The sequence below is a fragment of the Diabrotica undecimpunctata genome, chromosome 3 (genome assembly GCF_040954645.1).
Source record: "Diabrotica undecimpunctata isolate CICGRU chromosome 3, icDiaUnde3, whole genome shotgun sequence".
NCBI classification, from domain to species: domain Eukaryota; kingdom Metazoa; phylum Arthropoda; class Insecta; order Coleoptera; family Chrysomelidae; genus Diabrotica; species Diabrotica undecimpunctata.
The window spans coordinates 85,714,682-85,730,726 of record NC_092805.1 but is presented as its reverse complement, the minus strand read 5'-3'; the positions used below and the strand labels follow the sequence as shown (position 1 = coordinate 85,730,726).

At 37.5% G+C, this 16,045-nt stretch overlaps 1 protein-coding gene across 2 annotated transcripts in view; it reads left to right on the top strand.

Annotated features, from left to right (window-relative positions):
• Positions 1-16,045, top strand: part of LOC140436999 (chymotrypsin-like elastase family member 2A) — a 334,702-nt gene that overhangs the window by 218,480 nt on the left and 100,177 nt on the right. For both annotated transcript variants that reach the window (XM_072526211.1, XM_072526210.1), the window contains exon 4: positions 9,490-9,703. In XM_072526211.1, the coding sequence (XP_072382312.1) occupies positions 9,490-9,703 (214 nt within the window). The remainder of the gene's footprint in view (positions 1-9,489; positions 9,704-16,045) is intronic.

Here is a 16,045-nt window from a genome sequence, read left to right as displayed (position 1 = left end):
TAGCTACTGTACTTTTACCCTGGCAGAAACCATATTGTCTCGGAGACAGTCCTCCAGACATCACAATCACCTCCTCAATACGCGAACGTAGCATTCTCTCATACAGCTTTCCGATACAAGGAAGAAGGCAAATAGGACGATATTTTCCTGGCTTGAATTTAGGCAGGAGCACGGGCCTCGAGATTTTCCAGGGACCCGGAAAAGACTGCGCGGCAAGAAGAACATTCATGTGCTCCAGCAGCCACGTGGGCTCCATACGCCCCAGACGTATAACCGCCTGAGGTGGGACACCATCTAGACCGGGAGCCCTACTAGACTTAAGGGAACTCACCGCCACAGCTAGTTCATCCAAAGTAAAGGGAATCCCACACTCAGCCTCGACGTCTCTCCGCACACCATGCCACCGTCCTTGTGGAAACAGTTCGATGACTATCTCCAGCTTCTGGTCCAATGGCATGTCATACGGAGCACAGGCGTCGAGGTGCTTCATTGCGATCTTATACCCTTCATCCCAGATGTCCTCCTCCAGCTTGTCACACAGTACCCTCCAGTGCCTTTTCTTCTCGGCTCGGATCCTCCTATTCAACTCCTTCTTCCTCGCACGGTACGACTTATCCACACGTTCCACCTCTTTCGCGCTCCGACGTATTCTCGCCCTTGTCAAGTGCCGGCGAAGGGCCACGCACTCTTTTCTCAGCTGCTCTATCTCGACACACCACCAGTAAGGCATTCTACCCGTACGCTCAGTCCCAATTTTATTTATATGCATCGCGGCTTTCATAACCTGCTCGAGACCTTCCACCGAAGGTGTAAGACGTCGAGCCTCATGTACCTCCCATCTATGATATACACCCCAGTCCACCTGATATCTCCGGCATCTCGACAGGCGAGGTTTGGGTCTACCCCCAATGTCCCCCGTCTTGCCAATCGAAAAGCCGATGAATTGGTGCTCCATGCCGGTATACTCCGCCAGTACTGCCCAGTACTTGACACATCGGGCGGTTCCCTGCGCGGCGAGGGTGACGTCCATGTACGATTTGGAATCGCCTCTCATAAAAGTTGGCTCCAAACCTGTGTTTAAAACCACTAGATCTAGTGCCCCGATCCATTCCATTAACATTGGACCCCGAGTGTCAGTGATCGGCGAGCCCCATTCAGCATATTTTGCGTTGAAGTCGCCGACCACCACGCACTCGTTACCCACTCGCCTCACCTCTTCCATAATTGCATTTAACCTATTCTCATACTCACCTACCACTATATTCTGTGAAATATAGCACCAGACCAGATTCAATCTCTCCATTCTCACTGATATATAGCCCATATGAGCGTCAAACCAGCCCCGATTCCTGACCAACGTGGGGTTCGGTTCCGCCGCCACGAGCAGATCATATCTCCCCTCAGCGGCGGAAGCCAGGGCGAGATCGTGTGATAGTCTCGCCCTGCCCACATTGGTCTGGAGAATCCTCAGCTCAGCACTGCAATTCGTTGCCATGTCGAGAGGAGGATACGCGCCTCTTTAGGCCCCACTCCCGGAGCAACGTCTGGCTTCTTCGACCAGGTATCTGAACTTAGGGCACTCTCTCGACCCACTCAAATGGCCCTTTACATTGCAGTTCATGCAACACTTTATCTTAGCTGTGCATTCCCTGAGAATGTGCCCTTCTTGGCCACATCCCCAGCATCCCTTGCGCTCTTTTTCCTTACATTTATTCCTGGTATGCCCATAGGCTTGACACCTATAGCATCGCAGGATAGGCACTTTCTCCCTTACAAGGCATGCTACAAAGCCAACCTTCAGTCGTTCCTTTTTCAGCAACACATTCGCAACATTTTCATCGACCTCCACAGTGGCGTTTAAGCCATTTCGTGAAGGCCTGATTCCTAGCACTTCGCATGACGCATTGCTGCCAGCACCACTCTGGATTGCATCAGCGACGTCCTTGGCTGTCGTTACCGCATCCATACCTATCAAGAGAAGTTTTCTCCTCGCTGTACTACCCCTGGTCTTTACTTTCGCAACGCAGGAGGGCATCGAGCCGACAACTTCTCTGACCCTTTCTACCACCTCACTACCACTCTCCAGCTCAACGACTACCCCTTGCTGTTTTGTCTTTCACACTCTCTTAATAATAATATCACTCCCGTCACACAGGCCCGTCCTGAGCCCCTGTAGAAGTTCGGCATACGTTTTGTCCTTCGTCTTCTCTACAATCACCACTCCATTTTTCACCTTGGGCTTCATCACTCTTGCTTCTTTACCACTCTTTCCAAACACTACGATCTTGAAACTCCTGTCTTTGAACGCCCACTCCGCAAGCTTTCTGGACACCTCAGTTCCCAGAGCTGCCGGAGCGACAAGTCCAACACTCGTTCTCCCACACTTTTCCATTTTCTCCCCCAGCAACTTACATACCGACAGGAACTTCACTGCTATAGGATCCTCTCCCTTTTCAACAATGAGCTTGTATATGCACTTTTCCGTGCACACCTGTTGCTCATCCTCCTTCAATACTCCCACACTCGAGAACATTGTTCCTACTCCTCCGCTGGCGTCGCCAATTACTGGCACTCCCGGCAGTTCCGGGTATCTCTCCCGAAGCTTACCTATCGTGGCGGCATCTGCCGTGTCCGCGTTTATTGCAACGGCCACACCACCTGGGGATTCAAGGAGACCACCCTCACACATACTTGTCCTCTCGAAGAGCCCCTCCGGCCATTCTTGACTGACTAGATCCATGATTTCATCAGCCCCATTACACTCATCCCAACTCTTTCGAATTTCATTCGCTCTATTCTCATTCATCTGCAGGTCATCAGAAATTGTAGCCTGCACACCTGCATTCCTTTTATCACGTCCGACAAGAGACGCGTCCGTCTGCATCCCCGTCGAACTCACACACTTCCTTGGTACCTCTCTTTCACTATGCCCCTGTCTTCTGGCCAAAGAGATAAGATTCCCGGCACGGGATATCTCCCTCTCCAACCCGCAGAACAGGATGTTGATCTTTTTTACACCGGATTTGATTTCCATTTTGTTGTTGACGTTGACTTTCGTCAACCTCAACATCTCTTCCAACTCAACTTTTAACCGGGACATCTCCTTCTCAACCCTATTGAGATTGACAGGGGGATGCTTCGACGATTTTGGCGACTCCGCTCTCCTCTTTCTCTTGCCCCTCACTTGGGACCAGTCCGAACTATTGCCCGCGTCGTCTAAATCGACCGGCTCTGGAGAACTTTCGGACCCAGAACTCGGTCTAATCTCTCCTCTTACCCTCTCCACTCTGACCTCTACCATGCCCTGGAGTTTTGCAGGTCTCACCCGCAGCACCTCCACCACACACGCGCTTGGGCCGCGGGAGCGTTCGCCCGATCTTCTTAGACCGAGCGAACACTCCCGAGCCCTTACCTCTCGCTCCTTCAACATCATTTGCTTTGTTTATATCCATATAATTCCCACGAGTAGGGCCGAAATATCCGTTCAGCAAGGCAGTGCGCCCTTACCTCACTAAGGCTACCATACAACGAGAAGATGCCATTCTCCTTGAGGGCTCCGTTCGAGACCAACTGACGCTAGGCCATTCATCCAAGGTACGGGTCGCTTAACACTTGAAGATTGCAGATTTTTTCATGAGGTTTACTCCTCCCAGCGGTAGTCGCACGCATGCATGCTGGTAAGAACGGCACGAACGAGTGTAACTAGATGACCGACACAGCCGCTTCTCCTATGACGGTATATGGCAGAGCAGCTGGAATTGGCTGCTCTCATCTTGGGTAGGTGACCGTAGGTGGGGGCAGGGCGTGCCAACTCCGGTTATATATATATATATATATATATATATATATATATATATATAACCGGCTATACACACATATATACATATACACATATTTAAACCATATATGAGCTAAATATCTATTTTTGCTTCTAAAACAAACTTGATTAAAAGGTATATTTCTTTCTCTTGTTGTGCTAATAAAGTAGAAATGTTATTATGTTAGTTAGTGATTTATATCGGCTAAAGGTTTTTCTGGATAGTGAGGACAACACGGAGAATCTAAGATACCAATCTTATACAAATGTGCTGGAAAGCGACCATGATTAAGTTTTAAACGTGATATAATTGATGACTTATATCTATTATAATCCCACGAATTGATGTAAGGAATGTTCGTCGGTAAAACCGGTTGAAGTTTAAAATAGAGGTTCTCTGATGTAGTTGAAAATTTACTGTACTGAGTTTCCCATCTAACCCTAACATCAGCCTTATATAAATTAATAAGATCTGATGGGTTGCACATGTTTACTTTCAATTCTGAGTCAAGTGCTTTTTTAGCTGCAAGATCAACTACTTTATTCCCAGTTATCCCTGAATGACCTCTAACCCAGACTAATGTAACTCGTACACCATACTCCTGCAGTTTATATAGACTATTTTTTATAGAGAGAAGAATATTTTTGTTATAATGATTAAAAGAAGGGGTTTTAATGGCATGCAAAACTGAGAGAGAATCTGTTACAATTACCATAGATAAAGGTAAATTCATCTCGCACCAATCTAAAGCTTTCCTAATAGCTATAGCTTCTGCACTAAAAATCGATAAATAATGAGGGACTTGATATTGCTCAACATGGTTAATATTAGAAACTAAAAATGCACAGCCTGTTTTAAATCTTTTTTTTTTATCCATCCGTGTAGATGATGATTTTATTCTCTCCTAAATTACAGAGTATAGATTTGAAAATTAATTTTGATAGAAATATCTTAATCTGGATAGTTTGGAATTATAATGGTTGGTTTAAATATTAAAGCTGCAAAATCGATTTCGTAAATAGGATATCTTTTTTGACTATGTATTAGTTCTTTATGTCTTTCAGTGTCAATAAAAGCATCAGCAAGAGGGGGAGACGTTTTAATTCCCCAATATTTGTTTGTAAGATTCTGGACCGCTATATTTGATATTTTTTTGACCATAAATGTACTAAACGTCCTATACTTTATTAGCTGTTTATTAGCTAAGTACTCTCTTCGAAGGCACAAAGGCAGTTCTTGTGCTTCAGCGAGAACTGCACAATTCGGTGACGACATCATAATTCCTTCTTCTTCTTCTTCAGTGCCTTATCCGGTCCGGATGTTGGCGATCATCAAGGCTATCATGGTTTTGTTGACTGCTCTGCGAAACAGCTCCGCTGAGGTCGGAGATTTTTCAACCACGAGATACGACGGCGTCCCGGTCCTCTTCTGCCAAATACTTTACCCTGCATAACAAGTTGAAGAATTCGATATTTTTCTTCGTTCCGCATCACGTGGCCGAGGTACTCAAGCTTGCGTTGTTTGTAATCATAATTCCTAGACTTATTTTAATTGCCTTATATTGAATTCTGTCTTAAGATTAATAAGTTTGATTTGCTAGTTGAAGCATAAATAGTACATCCATAATCCATTATTGAGCGGATGTATGACTTGTAAAAAGTAAGAGATATTTTAACATCTGCACCCCATTTATATTTCGAAACTACACGCAGAAGGTTGAGACCTTTCTCACATTTTTGCTTTACGTGTTTTATGTGGCTGGTCCATAGGAGTTTATTATCTATATAGATGCCAAGATATTTATATTCTTTCACTACGGGTATAGTAAAATCACCTATGGTATACAAATCGGGTGTTTTAAGTCTGTGCCTAGTAAGACACATAACCGCTGTCTTTTGCTGTGAAACACTAAAACCCATAGTATGTAACCAATCACGCATGCAGCAAAAAAATACTCTAAATCTGTAATACATCGTTCATATGAACTATGGATAGTATAGAAACAAATATCATCCGCAAACTTTTATAGTGTCATCCATCAAACTATGCAGCTCTGCTGTGTATACATTAATTAAAAGTGGACTCAATATTGATTCCTTGTGGCAAACCGTTATATACTGTTCTTGGCCCGTGAAGTACATTTCTGTGGTCACGAATATAAATTTTTCTGTTTAGAAACAAATTTATTAAGTTATTTGATACCTGTTTGCTGATACCCATTCTACACAATTTTTTAAAATACTCAAATCAACCACATCATATGCACCTTTTAGGTCCACAAATAGGCATAACATGTATTCGTTATCAGATAAGCATATTTGTGCATCTGTAACCATATGGGTCAATGCATTTATCGTACTACGGCCTCTCCGAAATCCATACTGTGTAGTGCGTAGGAGAGAATTGCTTTCAATAAAATGTTCTAGGCGAAACTTAATCATGCGTTCAAAAGTCTTGGTCAGACAAGACATTAACGATATAGGTCGATATGATGAGGGTAATTTTGGATCTTTAGATGGTTTTTTAATTAAACATATAACAATATTTTTTAAATCCTCAGCATAATCTTGTTTTACCCACCAGTTGTTAAAAATTTTTAAAATTATTTGTTTAGCTGAAACTGGAAGATTGTGTAAAATTTTATATGTGAAACCATCCAAACCGGGAGCCGTGCTTCTGGTTTGGTTTAATTCGAAAATTAACTCTGAATAGGTAAAAGTTTTAGACATAGTATCTAAAGTAGAACAAAAATGAAAATTTATTTGATTGTCTACATCGACATTAGAGACCGAAGGCGGGGCCAGCTGATTCAGAACATCCTCAATTAAATCTTCGTGCAATGGAGGTTTCTTTTGTTTATGATATTTGTTTCTTATAGCTTTTACACAATTCCAAATGTTTGAAAGGGGTGTAGATCTATTGATTTGATTAAGAAAGGTTATCCAACTATTTTTTTGTTTTAACTTGAAAATGAGTTTAGCCTTTGCTGCAATATTTTGGTAATTCAGATAATTTGTAATATTTCCTTGTCTTCTGAACAATTTAAGTGCGTGGGAGCGACTATCAGCTATATCAGAACATTCTTCGTCCCACCAATAGGGCCTTGGGACAGAAGGAATGAAAGGTTTTTTAACGGACATGGATGCAAATGCTGCTGAAGATATACCTTCAAATAATTTTTTTGTTATTCGACAGTTATCTGAATCATTTAGAGATAAATTTGTACTGATTTCATTTTCAGTAAATGCTTGAAAGGCTGACCAATCGGCACGACCGTCATTCCACTTGGTTGCCGGATTGATTTCGAAATATATGGGAGCAATTTGAAGCTGAATCTGAATAGGGTAGTGATCAGAACCTAAAGTGTCTTTACCAAATCTGCCAAAAAAGGGGAGATAAGAGTTAAATCAACTGCAGAGTGATTACCATTGGGATTAACTCTAGTGGGCGATCCATCATTTAAAGTAATTAGTTCCAAAAAATCTAAAGCTTCTGTTAAATCCTTTCTCCCGCGATCTTCCGGAATAGGGCCCCACCTGTAATGGTGTACATTAAAATCGCCGCAAAAAATTGTACGAGAGATATCAAACTGTACCAATAAGTTTAACCAACCTTTTTTTGTGGCTGCTATGTCTGAAGGTTTGTATACTGAAACGAAAGAAATATTTATATCTGGAATAAATACTGCACATACTTCAATGCCCCTTGAAAAATTTTGAATTATTTCACTTTCTTGATAGTTAATTGTTTCTAAGATAAATATACCAACTCCGCCATATCCGTCATCACGACACCTTTTAATGAAATTATATCCCTTTATATTAAAATTACTATTAGACCTAAGCCAAGTTTCGGAAAGTATGATAATATCAACATGGTTTTTATTAAGGTAATTTAACAAATTATTTTTATTAGATGTTATTGATCTACTATTCCACTGCAAAATTACTAATTGGTTTTTAATTGTTTGTTTATTAGCCATTTTTAAAGTTTAATCAGTAAAATAGTTTTTCACTTGAATCTGATTCACTATATGTTTCCATGGCATAATTTGGATCACTTGGAACAAATGCACTTTCTACAAAGTCCCGGATATTAGATTCCATGAGAGTATTTGGTGGTAATTGAAATTTTTTTTGAAATTTATTTATGAAGGAGGTAATTAACATTATAGTTTTCTCTTTATAGTCCATAAATTCTTCTCTGTAGGGGTTAGGTATAATGGGTTTAGGTTTTTGACTAGGTTTAAAAGATTTTTTTACAGGCATCGTATCTGGTGTAGGAGAGGTTGGGTGTGTTCGTTTAATTGTTTTAATAGTATTCACTTTGGAAGCTGGTTTTGGTTTTTTAAAAATAATATTAGATGATGGACTGTCGCCAGAAGTATTCGGTAAAGTTGGAAAATTGTTATCGTTGTTTAAAATAGAGAAACGGTTATTCGTAGCCACCTTCGCATATGATGGATTATTGTATATATTTTCGGCTTTTTAAAAGAAATGTTTTCAACTGACATAATTTGTTTTATCTCCTTTTGCTTTGCATATACAGGACAAATACGTGAAATTGAGGGGTGGTCGTTATTATTACAATAAATACACAAATTATTTTCTATACAATCCTCTTTTGTATGACTTGTATCTGTACACTTTTGGCATCTCTCATTTTTTGATTTACATTGTCTAGCTGAGTGGCCATATCTCAGACATTTGAAACACTGTACAACGGGTTGTATGTAAGGTTCAACATGAAAATTGCGTAAATTTATTTGTATACATTTTGGAATTTCATTTCCTAAAAATTCTACTATTATCATTTGTCTATTTACCAAAACTACGTTTCCATCAGAATCTATAATTTTCCTTTTCATACGAATGACACTTGATACCTGTTTGTTTGATTTGATAGCCGTTAATAAATATTCTTCAGAAAAGAATGTATCTACCAACCTGACAACTCCTTTTTTGTGAGTGTAAAATTTACGTATAAATGCTATTAACTCATTTTTTAATATAACTTCGTGGTTAACTAAACTATTGGCTATTTCTAAGGCATTAAAAATAACTTTTACACAATCTCGATTTAAATCTCATTGAGCATGTTTGGAACATGCTAGGTAGAAGTATTCGATGCCGAATATCTGCTGCTCTTACCTTAGGTTAGCTCAAAGTGCCTATTTTATAGGAATGGAAAGCAATGTCATAGAATAAATTTTAAACTTAATTAGAATTATGCCCAAAAAAATGAATGCCGTTATACAGGCTCGTGGAGGTAATACGAGGTATTGATTAAATCAAGAAGTAATTTTGTAAACTGTTTCTTTATTATTTTTATTTTGTTTCTGAAGATAGTTGAATAGGTATCATTTTTTTTATTTTTTTTTGTATTAATTTGTAATTTTGTATAGTTCTCTTTAAATAAAAGTTTTTAGTACGCATTTCCTATATAAAAAATACCTTAAAACCCTCTATCTAAGTATGCCATTCGTTGATAAAGCTTACAATAAAAACAGAGTCTGTTTCGACAATTTTATCAAAAATTCAAGGGGCACCCATTGTACGTGCCGGTGATTGTATAATACCACTACCATATTATTAATGTTTTCTGGTAATTTATTTTTGTTCCAAAAACTTCTATTTTAATTTCCTAATTCTTTTTTACTTATTTATTCCAGAAACCTGCTCAACCCTTAATAACATATGGAGAACCAACAAGGGAAGGAGAATTTCCTTGGCACGCAGCCCTCTATTACTCAAGTGGAACAGATCTAAAATACATATGTGGCGCAACTCTTATTAGTAAATATCATTTGATCACTGTAGCCCATTGCGTAAAAACATTGAAAACGCAAAATACTCTATCTCCAACTAGTCTCATCGTTTATTTAGGTGAGTTTTTCTATCATATCAAAGTATATTTTGCATTCTTCTAATTTAAACAGATTTAATATCTCGCAATATTTTTGCTAATTATTTATTTATCCCATAATTTCTTGTTTGTTAGTGGATGAACAATAAACAATAAATAAACATTTCATATCCTGACACAAGCAAAATATCAAATTATGATATAGTTAAAGACAATATGATATTATGACAGTTATTGTATGAGGCAGTTAAATATTTTCGAGGATTGCATTGGTCATTTTGGTGTTGTTCGGTGGGGATTCAGTGCTCAAACGTTGTTGTGATAACATCTATTGCAGAAAAACTCAAGGTATTTATAGATAATAAGGGTATTACTAACAATCCTTTGGTTATAACCCGATCATATCGCAATATCGTTACCCTAATAGTAACAAGTAATAAAGTACACGGTTCCTCCAGCCGAAAATGGAGACTATTAACCTCGATCCTGATAAACCTCCTGACCCCCCGCCAGATTTATGGGAAATTTTCACGACTTCAGTATTGCTAAAACAATATTTAACTTAAACCTACAGCAAAACATTAAATTTAACCGTAAAGGAAAAAACCGGTTAGGTGTTGTTTTTAAAGATTTCAAATCAGCAAATCTATTTGTGAATGATAAAAAATGGGAGAGTTTACAATATAATGTTTTTATCCAAATCACAATGTCACCTGTAAGGGTATAATAAGAAACATATACAAAGAAATATCTGAAGTGGAAATTAAAAATTCAATTGAAACAAAATTGGCCTCCTGTAAATTAATTGATATAAAAAGACTAATAGGAGAATTCTTGAAAAGGGGAAAAGAACATAATTATGTACAAACAACTACCATATGCGTGACATTTACAGGAAAAGCACTGCCTAGAGAGGTTCTTGTGTATGGATTGCCCGTGAGGGTTATTTCATATATCAGCCCAGTTCTGATGTGTGGAAATTGTCTTTTGTATGGTCACAGTAATAATCAATGCAGACGGAACCCAAAGTGCCAGAAATGTGAGAAAAACCAACACGGAGAGGTCTCGAATTGTGAAACGTACTGCATTCATTGTAAGAATCATGATCGTATCTCTAAAGATAAAAAATGTAAAGAATTCCAACGACAAAAAGAAATAAAAGCCTAAACTTTCTCTAAAATCTCATATTACAAAGCAAACATACAAATACCAAAAAATGAAAACAGGGAATACTCTTTAAACGAAGAGTGTTTTCCTGTCTTGCATAAAGAATCCAAGCCTAATAATATAATAGATATCACAGAAAGAAGAATAGAAGCCATAAAGAATGACACAAATATACCAAAATATAATTAAATCGTCAAATCTCTACCCAGCAAAAGAAAGAAACCAGACATGACAGGATATGACAAAAACAACACAGTGCCCAACTAATTAATCCGAAGGGAAGATTGAACTGGGCAACAAACTCTCAATCAATGCCATCAATATCAAAAGGTTACAGTACAAATAACGAAACTGAACATGAAATATCCCATGCAATGTCATTACTACCACCACAACATAAAGAGATGGTAGTATCTTTTGTAAACAACTTTCTAAGAAACTTATACCCTAACTCATCTAATTATTACAATATAAAACAATTATAAGCAGCTCAACAAATAACATAACCTATGATTTGGAATGGAAGATGGGACAGTATCTGATGCTTTAGAATACTAAGCCAAACTAAAAAAAAGGTTTTCACTCCTTTGACTATAATACAATAGAATATGAGATTATATAATGCTAACGTAAATAACTTAAAAATAATTATCAAATAATACAATCCTAACATATTATTGCTAAATGAAACATGGTTAAATAATAACCAAATTACAGATGCAAGGGCTATCAAATAATTAGAAATGATAGAGATGATTCATATGGTGGTATAGCCATCCTTATTAGGAATGAAGTAGAATTTTATGAAATATCTTTATGTTATAAATTTAATAACAACTCTCAATTCCAAGCAATCTTTCTACCTAAATTCTAAATTAATCTACGTAATGCCTATGTCCCTAATACAAATACCATATCTAAACAAAAATAGATAAAACTGATCCAGAAAATCAACAAACCAATAATAATAATGAGAGACCTGAATGCCAACCATAAGGCTTGGGGTAGCCCCTGTAATAATTTCAATGGGAGAAATATCTTCCAAACATTGGATGTTCTTGAACAAGTTTTTTTAAATGGTGGATTTAGTAATCATCTACCCACAACGTGCAAAATTGGTGTCCAAAACATTACCATCCACATACCACCAAGGAATAAAAGAAACTTCAAAATAGCTAATTGGGACCAATATACCTCGGTATTAGAGTCATCATTTACAGCATTTCCAGGTAAGAACTACCGATCATTTGCAGATTTAATAAATGAAGCTGCACAGTTGTCCATCCCATTGTACAAATCAAATGTCAATAAACAGTATCATATCCCATGGTGGGACGAATCTTGCACTGAAGTCATTAAATACAGAATTAAGGCAACAAAGCAATTCCAATCAACATTCAACTTACAAAATGATTTAATAGTAAAAAACAAATGTGCTATAGCTAGAAGATTCCTTAAAGAAAAAAAGAAGAATTATTTTAGGAAATTTGTAGAAGGCCTTAATAAAAACTCGCCAATCAAGACAATATGGGATAACGTTAGGAAAATAGCTGGATATGGTAATAGCCCAAATAACTCCTTTCCTAATCCTAATATGGCACAAGAGATACTGAATTCCTTGGCTTTTCCCAGTATCCATTTACATTAACAAAGTATACAAACTAGCAATACAAGTTCCCCTTTTACTTTTAATGAATACAAATACATAATCAATTCTAAAGAGAAATCTTCTACGGGACTTGACTTAATTTCATACTCTATGATTAAAAATCTACCTCCTTCAGAATCATCACTATTGTTACAAATTTTAAACAAATACTTAAGTACAATGACCATCCCGATTGAATGAAAACAGTCATTAATAATTCCAATTCTTAAGCCTATGAAAGATAAACTCACCGCAACTAACTATCTGCTTATTTCCTCATCTCTTGTGTAGGTAAAGTTTTAGAATCAAAAATAGGTTGGAATGGCTTATAGAAAATAAAGAAATCCTCGGACCGTTGCAGCTATGTTTTAAAAGGTGTAAAGGTTGTTTAGAATGTCTATCCTTTTTGACATCTGAAATCCAAAAATCATTTAGTAATAATGAATGTACAATAGGGTGGAACGAAAAAGGCCAAAAAAATAAAATAAGAGAAAAATGATTGTGGCTATCGTTTAAAAGTTGTGTCAGGTAATGAAAACAAACGGTGCGAAAGCATTTTGAAATAAAAAAAATCTTGAGGTTCCATATTGGATTTGAAAAATGAAAAAAACAAAAAAAATATTTTTGTTGAAAAAATCGATTTGGCTGTGATCAACAGTCGTCTTTAGGATTGAAAAGCATCTTATGCCAAATTATTTTGAAATTAAACGATGTTTTCAGGTTCCAGAGGCGTCATTTGATAGGGTCAAGGGGGAATTTGCCCCCTCCCCCTGGCCCTGAAAATGACTGAAATTTACAAAAAATAGATCAATTTTGTATTATGTTTGCATATATAATGTATGGTATATATAATGCTTGCCCCACCCCCATATCAAAATTTCAAATGACGCTCCTGTCAGGTTCCATAATGCCATTGAAGCTTGATGGTATGAAGTACGTGTTCCAAACAACGCCAGTTGTAGATCAAGTAGGTAGAGAAGGGAAAAACGCAGACGCAGATGTTACATCAATCTTGCAACCATTCACGCAGGCATAGTGACACAACAACAGATAACAGTAATGTTGAGTTTCTTATCTCACACAGACGTGTCGTATATAAACATATTCTTCGAAATGTCAACGCGAAGTAGTTTGAACTGTGAAATACTAGGAACAATTATTGGTGTTTTCAATGATCGTGTTTTACCCACTAAGTGTGACATTCTAAAGTGCTTTCTCTTTATTCGTAATGAACTTAAGTTGACAAATAATAATAAAGATCCATCTATCGCCGACGCCTCGAATGCCGTTGCAACGAAAGTAGAACAAATATGGATAAAAGCTTCTATTCCAACATTATCGCATAAGCGCATTCAAGATATGATCAAAAATATTTATACAGAGTATCAAAAGCTGAAGCGATACACAAAAACTCAGCAAGCATCTAATTCATACAAAGAAAAGATTTGCCAGTTTCGAAATGAGTGTGAAAAGTTATTTGATATCGCGGCTTGCAAGTGCAACATGAGTGGAACACTGTGTGAGTGTACTTGTGATAAAACCAAGAAAGTACCACAAAATGAGCGAATTTTTCTTCAAGATCAACGATCCTGTAGAAAAATGGCAATTGGACTAGTGGATATTGCAGCATCTGCTACAATAAGGAAGAAAATGGAAAGAACCACGAAGGCAAAGGCAAGTTCTCAAAAATATAATACTGAAAAAATTGTTCTTAAAGCATGTACCGTTGATTCCTCAAATCGTTCCATAAGTAGCAACTTGTCTGACTCAAATTCTTCTGATGCAGATGATCATGAAGAAGAATTCATAGCCCCTTTGTCAACAGTTACAGTCCAACCATCTACGTCACAAATGCGGATTTGCTTGCCAAGTTTAGCTTCGGCGTGCGACAGAACCGGGGTCTCCGATCGTTCTGCTGCAATTATAGCATCAGCGGTCTTAAAAGATATGGGAGTTATAACTGTGACTGATACATCGAAAGTAATTAATAGAATGAAAATAAGGCGACAGCGTGCATCTCATAGACGTTCACTCCAGAAGCAGAAGGAGGAACTGTCAATCAGAAGTATATTTTTTGATGGGCGTAAAGACAAGACTGTCTTGCAACAAAAAAAAGGCAAAAAGTTTTATAGAAAAGTAGTTACAGAAGAACATGTAACAATTATTGAAGAACCAGGCTCTCGATATCTAGGGCACGTGTCTCCTTTATCAGGATCGGCTGCAAACATCGCGGATAGCATACAGACATTCATCCTGAAAAATAATATTGATATATCGAAGTTAAGCGCAGTTGGATGCGATGGTACGGTAGTGAACACTAGCCCTCAAGTAGGCGTTATAAGAAAACTGGAAGAATACTGCGGCACCTCACTTCAATGGCTAGTATGCTTATTTCATTGCAACGAACTACCTCTACGTCATTTAATACAACAGTTAGATGGACGCACCAGTGGACCACTTGGTTTTTCAGGGCCAATAGGAAAACTTCTGGAACGCTGTGAAGAGAAAGCTGTCGTCAATTTCGTTGCAATAGAAAACAACCTACCAGTATTATTAGAAACAACAGACCTTAGTACCGATCAGAAGTACTTGTATCAAATCAGTCAAGCAGTTTCTGCAGGAAAATGTCCTAACGATTTGAGCCTTCAAAAACCTGTCCCAGCCCTCAATTAATTATGTTAGTAAGTTTCATCCAAAAAGTGTATGCACCAGTTTGGTTTTATATAAAACTGTATCCTAGCTGTTCTGATGGTTCAAAACATTTATGGCGAATGATCCATTATTCACGATTTCTACCAGTTGACCAAAGAAAAATTGTCGATGCAGTTATCCAAAGGAATGCTTATTTTGCCCATCCCGAAAATTTATTACTCGGAATGATAAAAGATGAACGAAAACATATACGGGAGCTAGAACTACGCAGAGTGCTGAAAGCTAGACAAAGTCAGAAAGAAAAAAAGATCCGAAGATTTAAAATACCAACATTAAATTTTAGTGCTGAAGATTATATTGACTTAATTTCTATTTCTGAATGCAGTGTTACGGCTCCGCCTTTGCTAAAACATATTTCCAATGAAAATGTAAGGGATATGATTGATTCCGGGAATCACAACAAAATAGAGGTCTTATACTGCTCCTATCATACCCAATCTGTCGAAAGAACTGTTAAATTAGTAACTGAAGCACCAGCTGCTGTTTATGGACCAGAATCAAGGGATGGCTTTATTCGTTCAAGGTTGCAGTCTAGAAATATTATGCCGTTTTTTAACACAAAATCAGACTACCAATCATAAAATGTATATTGTATCATAAAACAATTATTTTGATTAAAAAAACTAATAAAAAAATTAATTTTTTAAATTTTATTTTTTTTTTGTTATTTCCAAAAATTTAAATTCAATATGGAACCTGAAGATAGGGTCAAATCCAAAAAATATTTTTTACAGTTTTATTATACATCAAAACGCAACTTTTCCGCACAAGCACAAAAAAAAAAGACTTCGACTTTTTCGTTCCACCCTAATGTACAATAGAAATATTCTTGGAT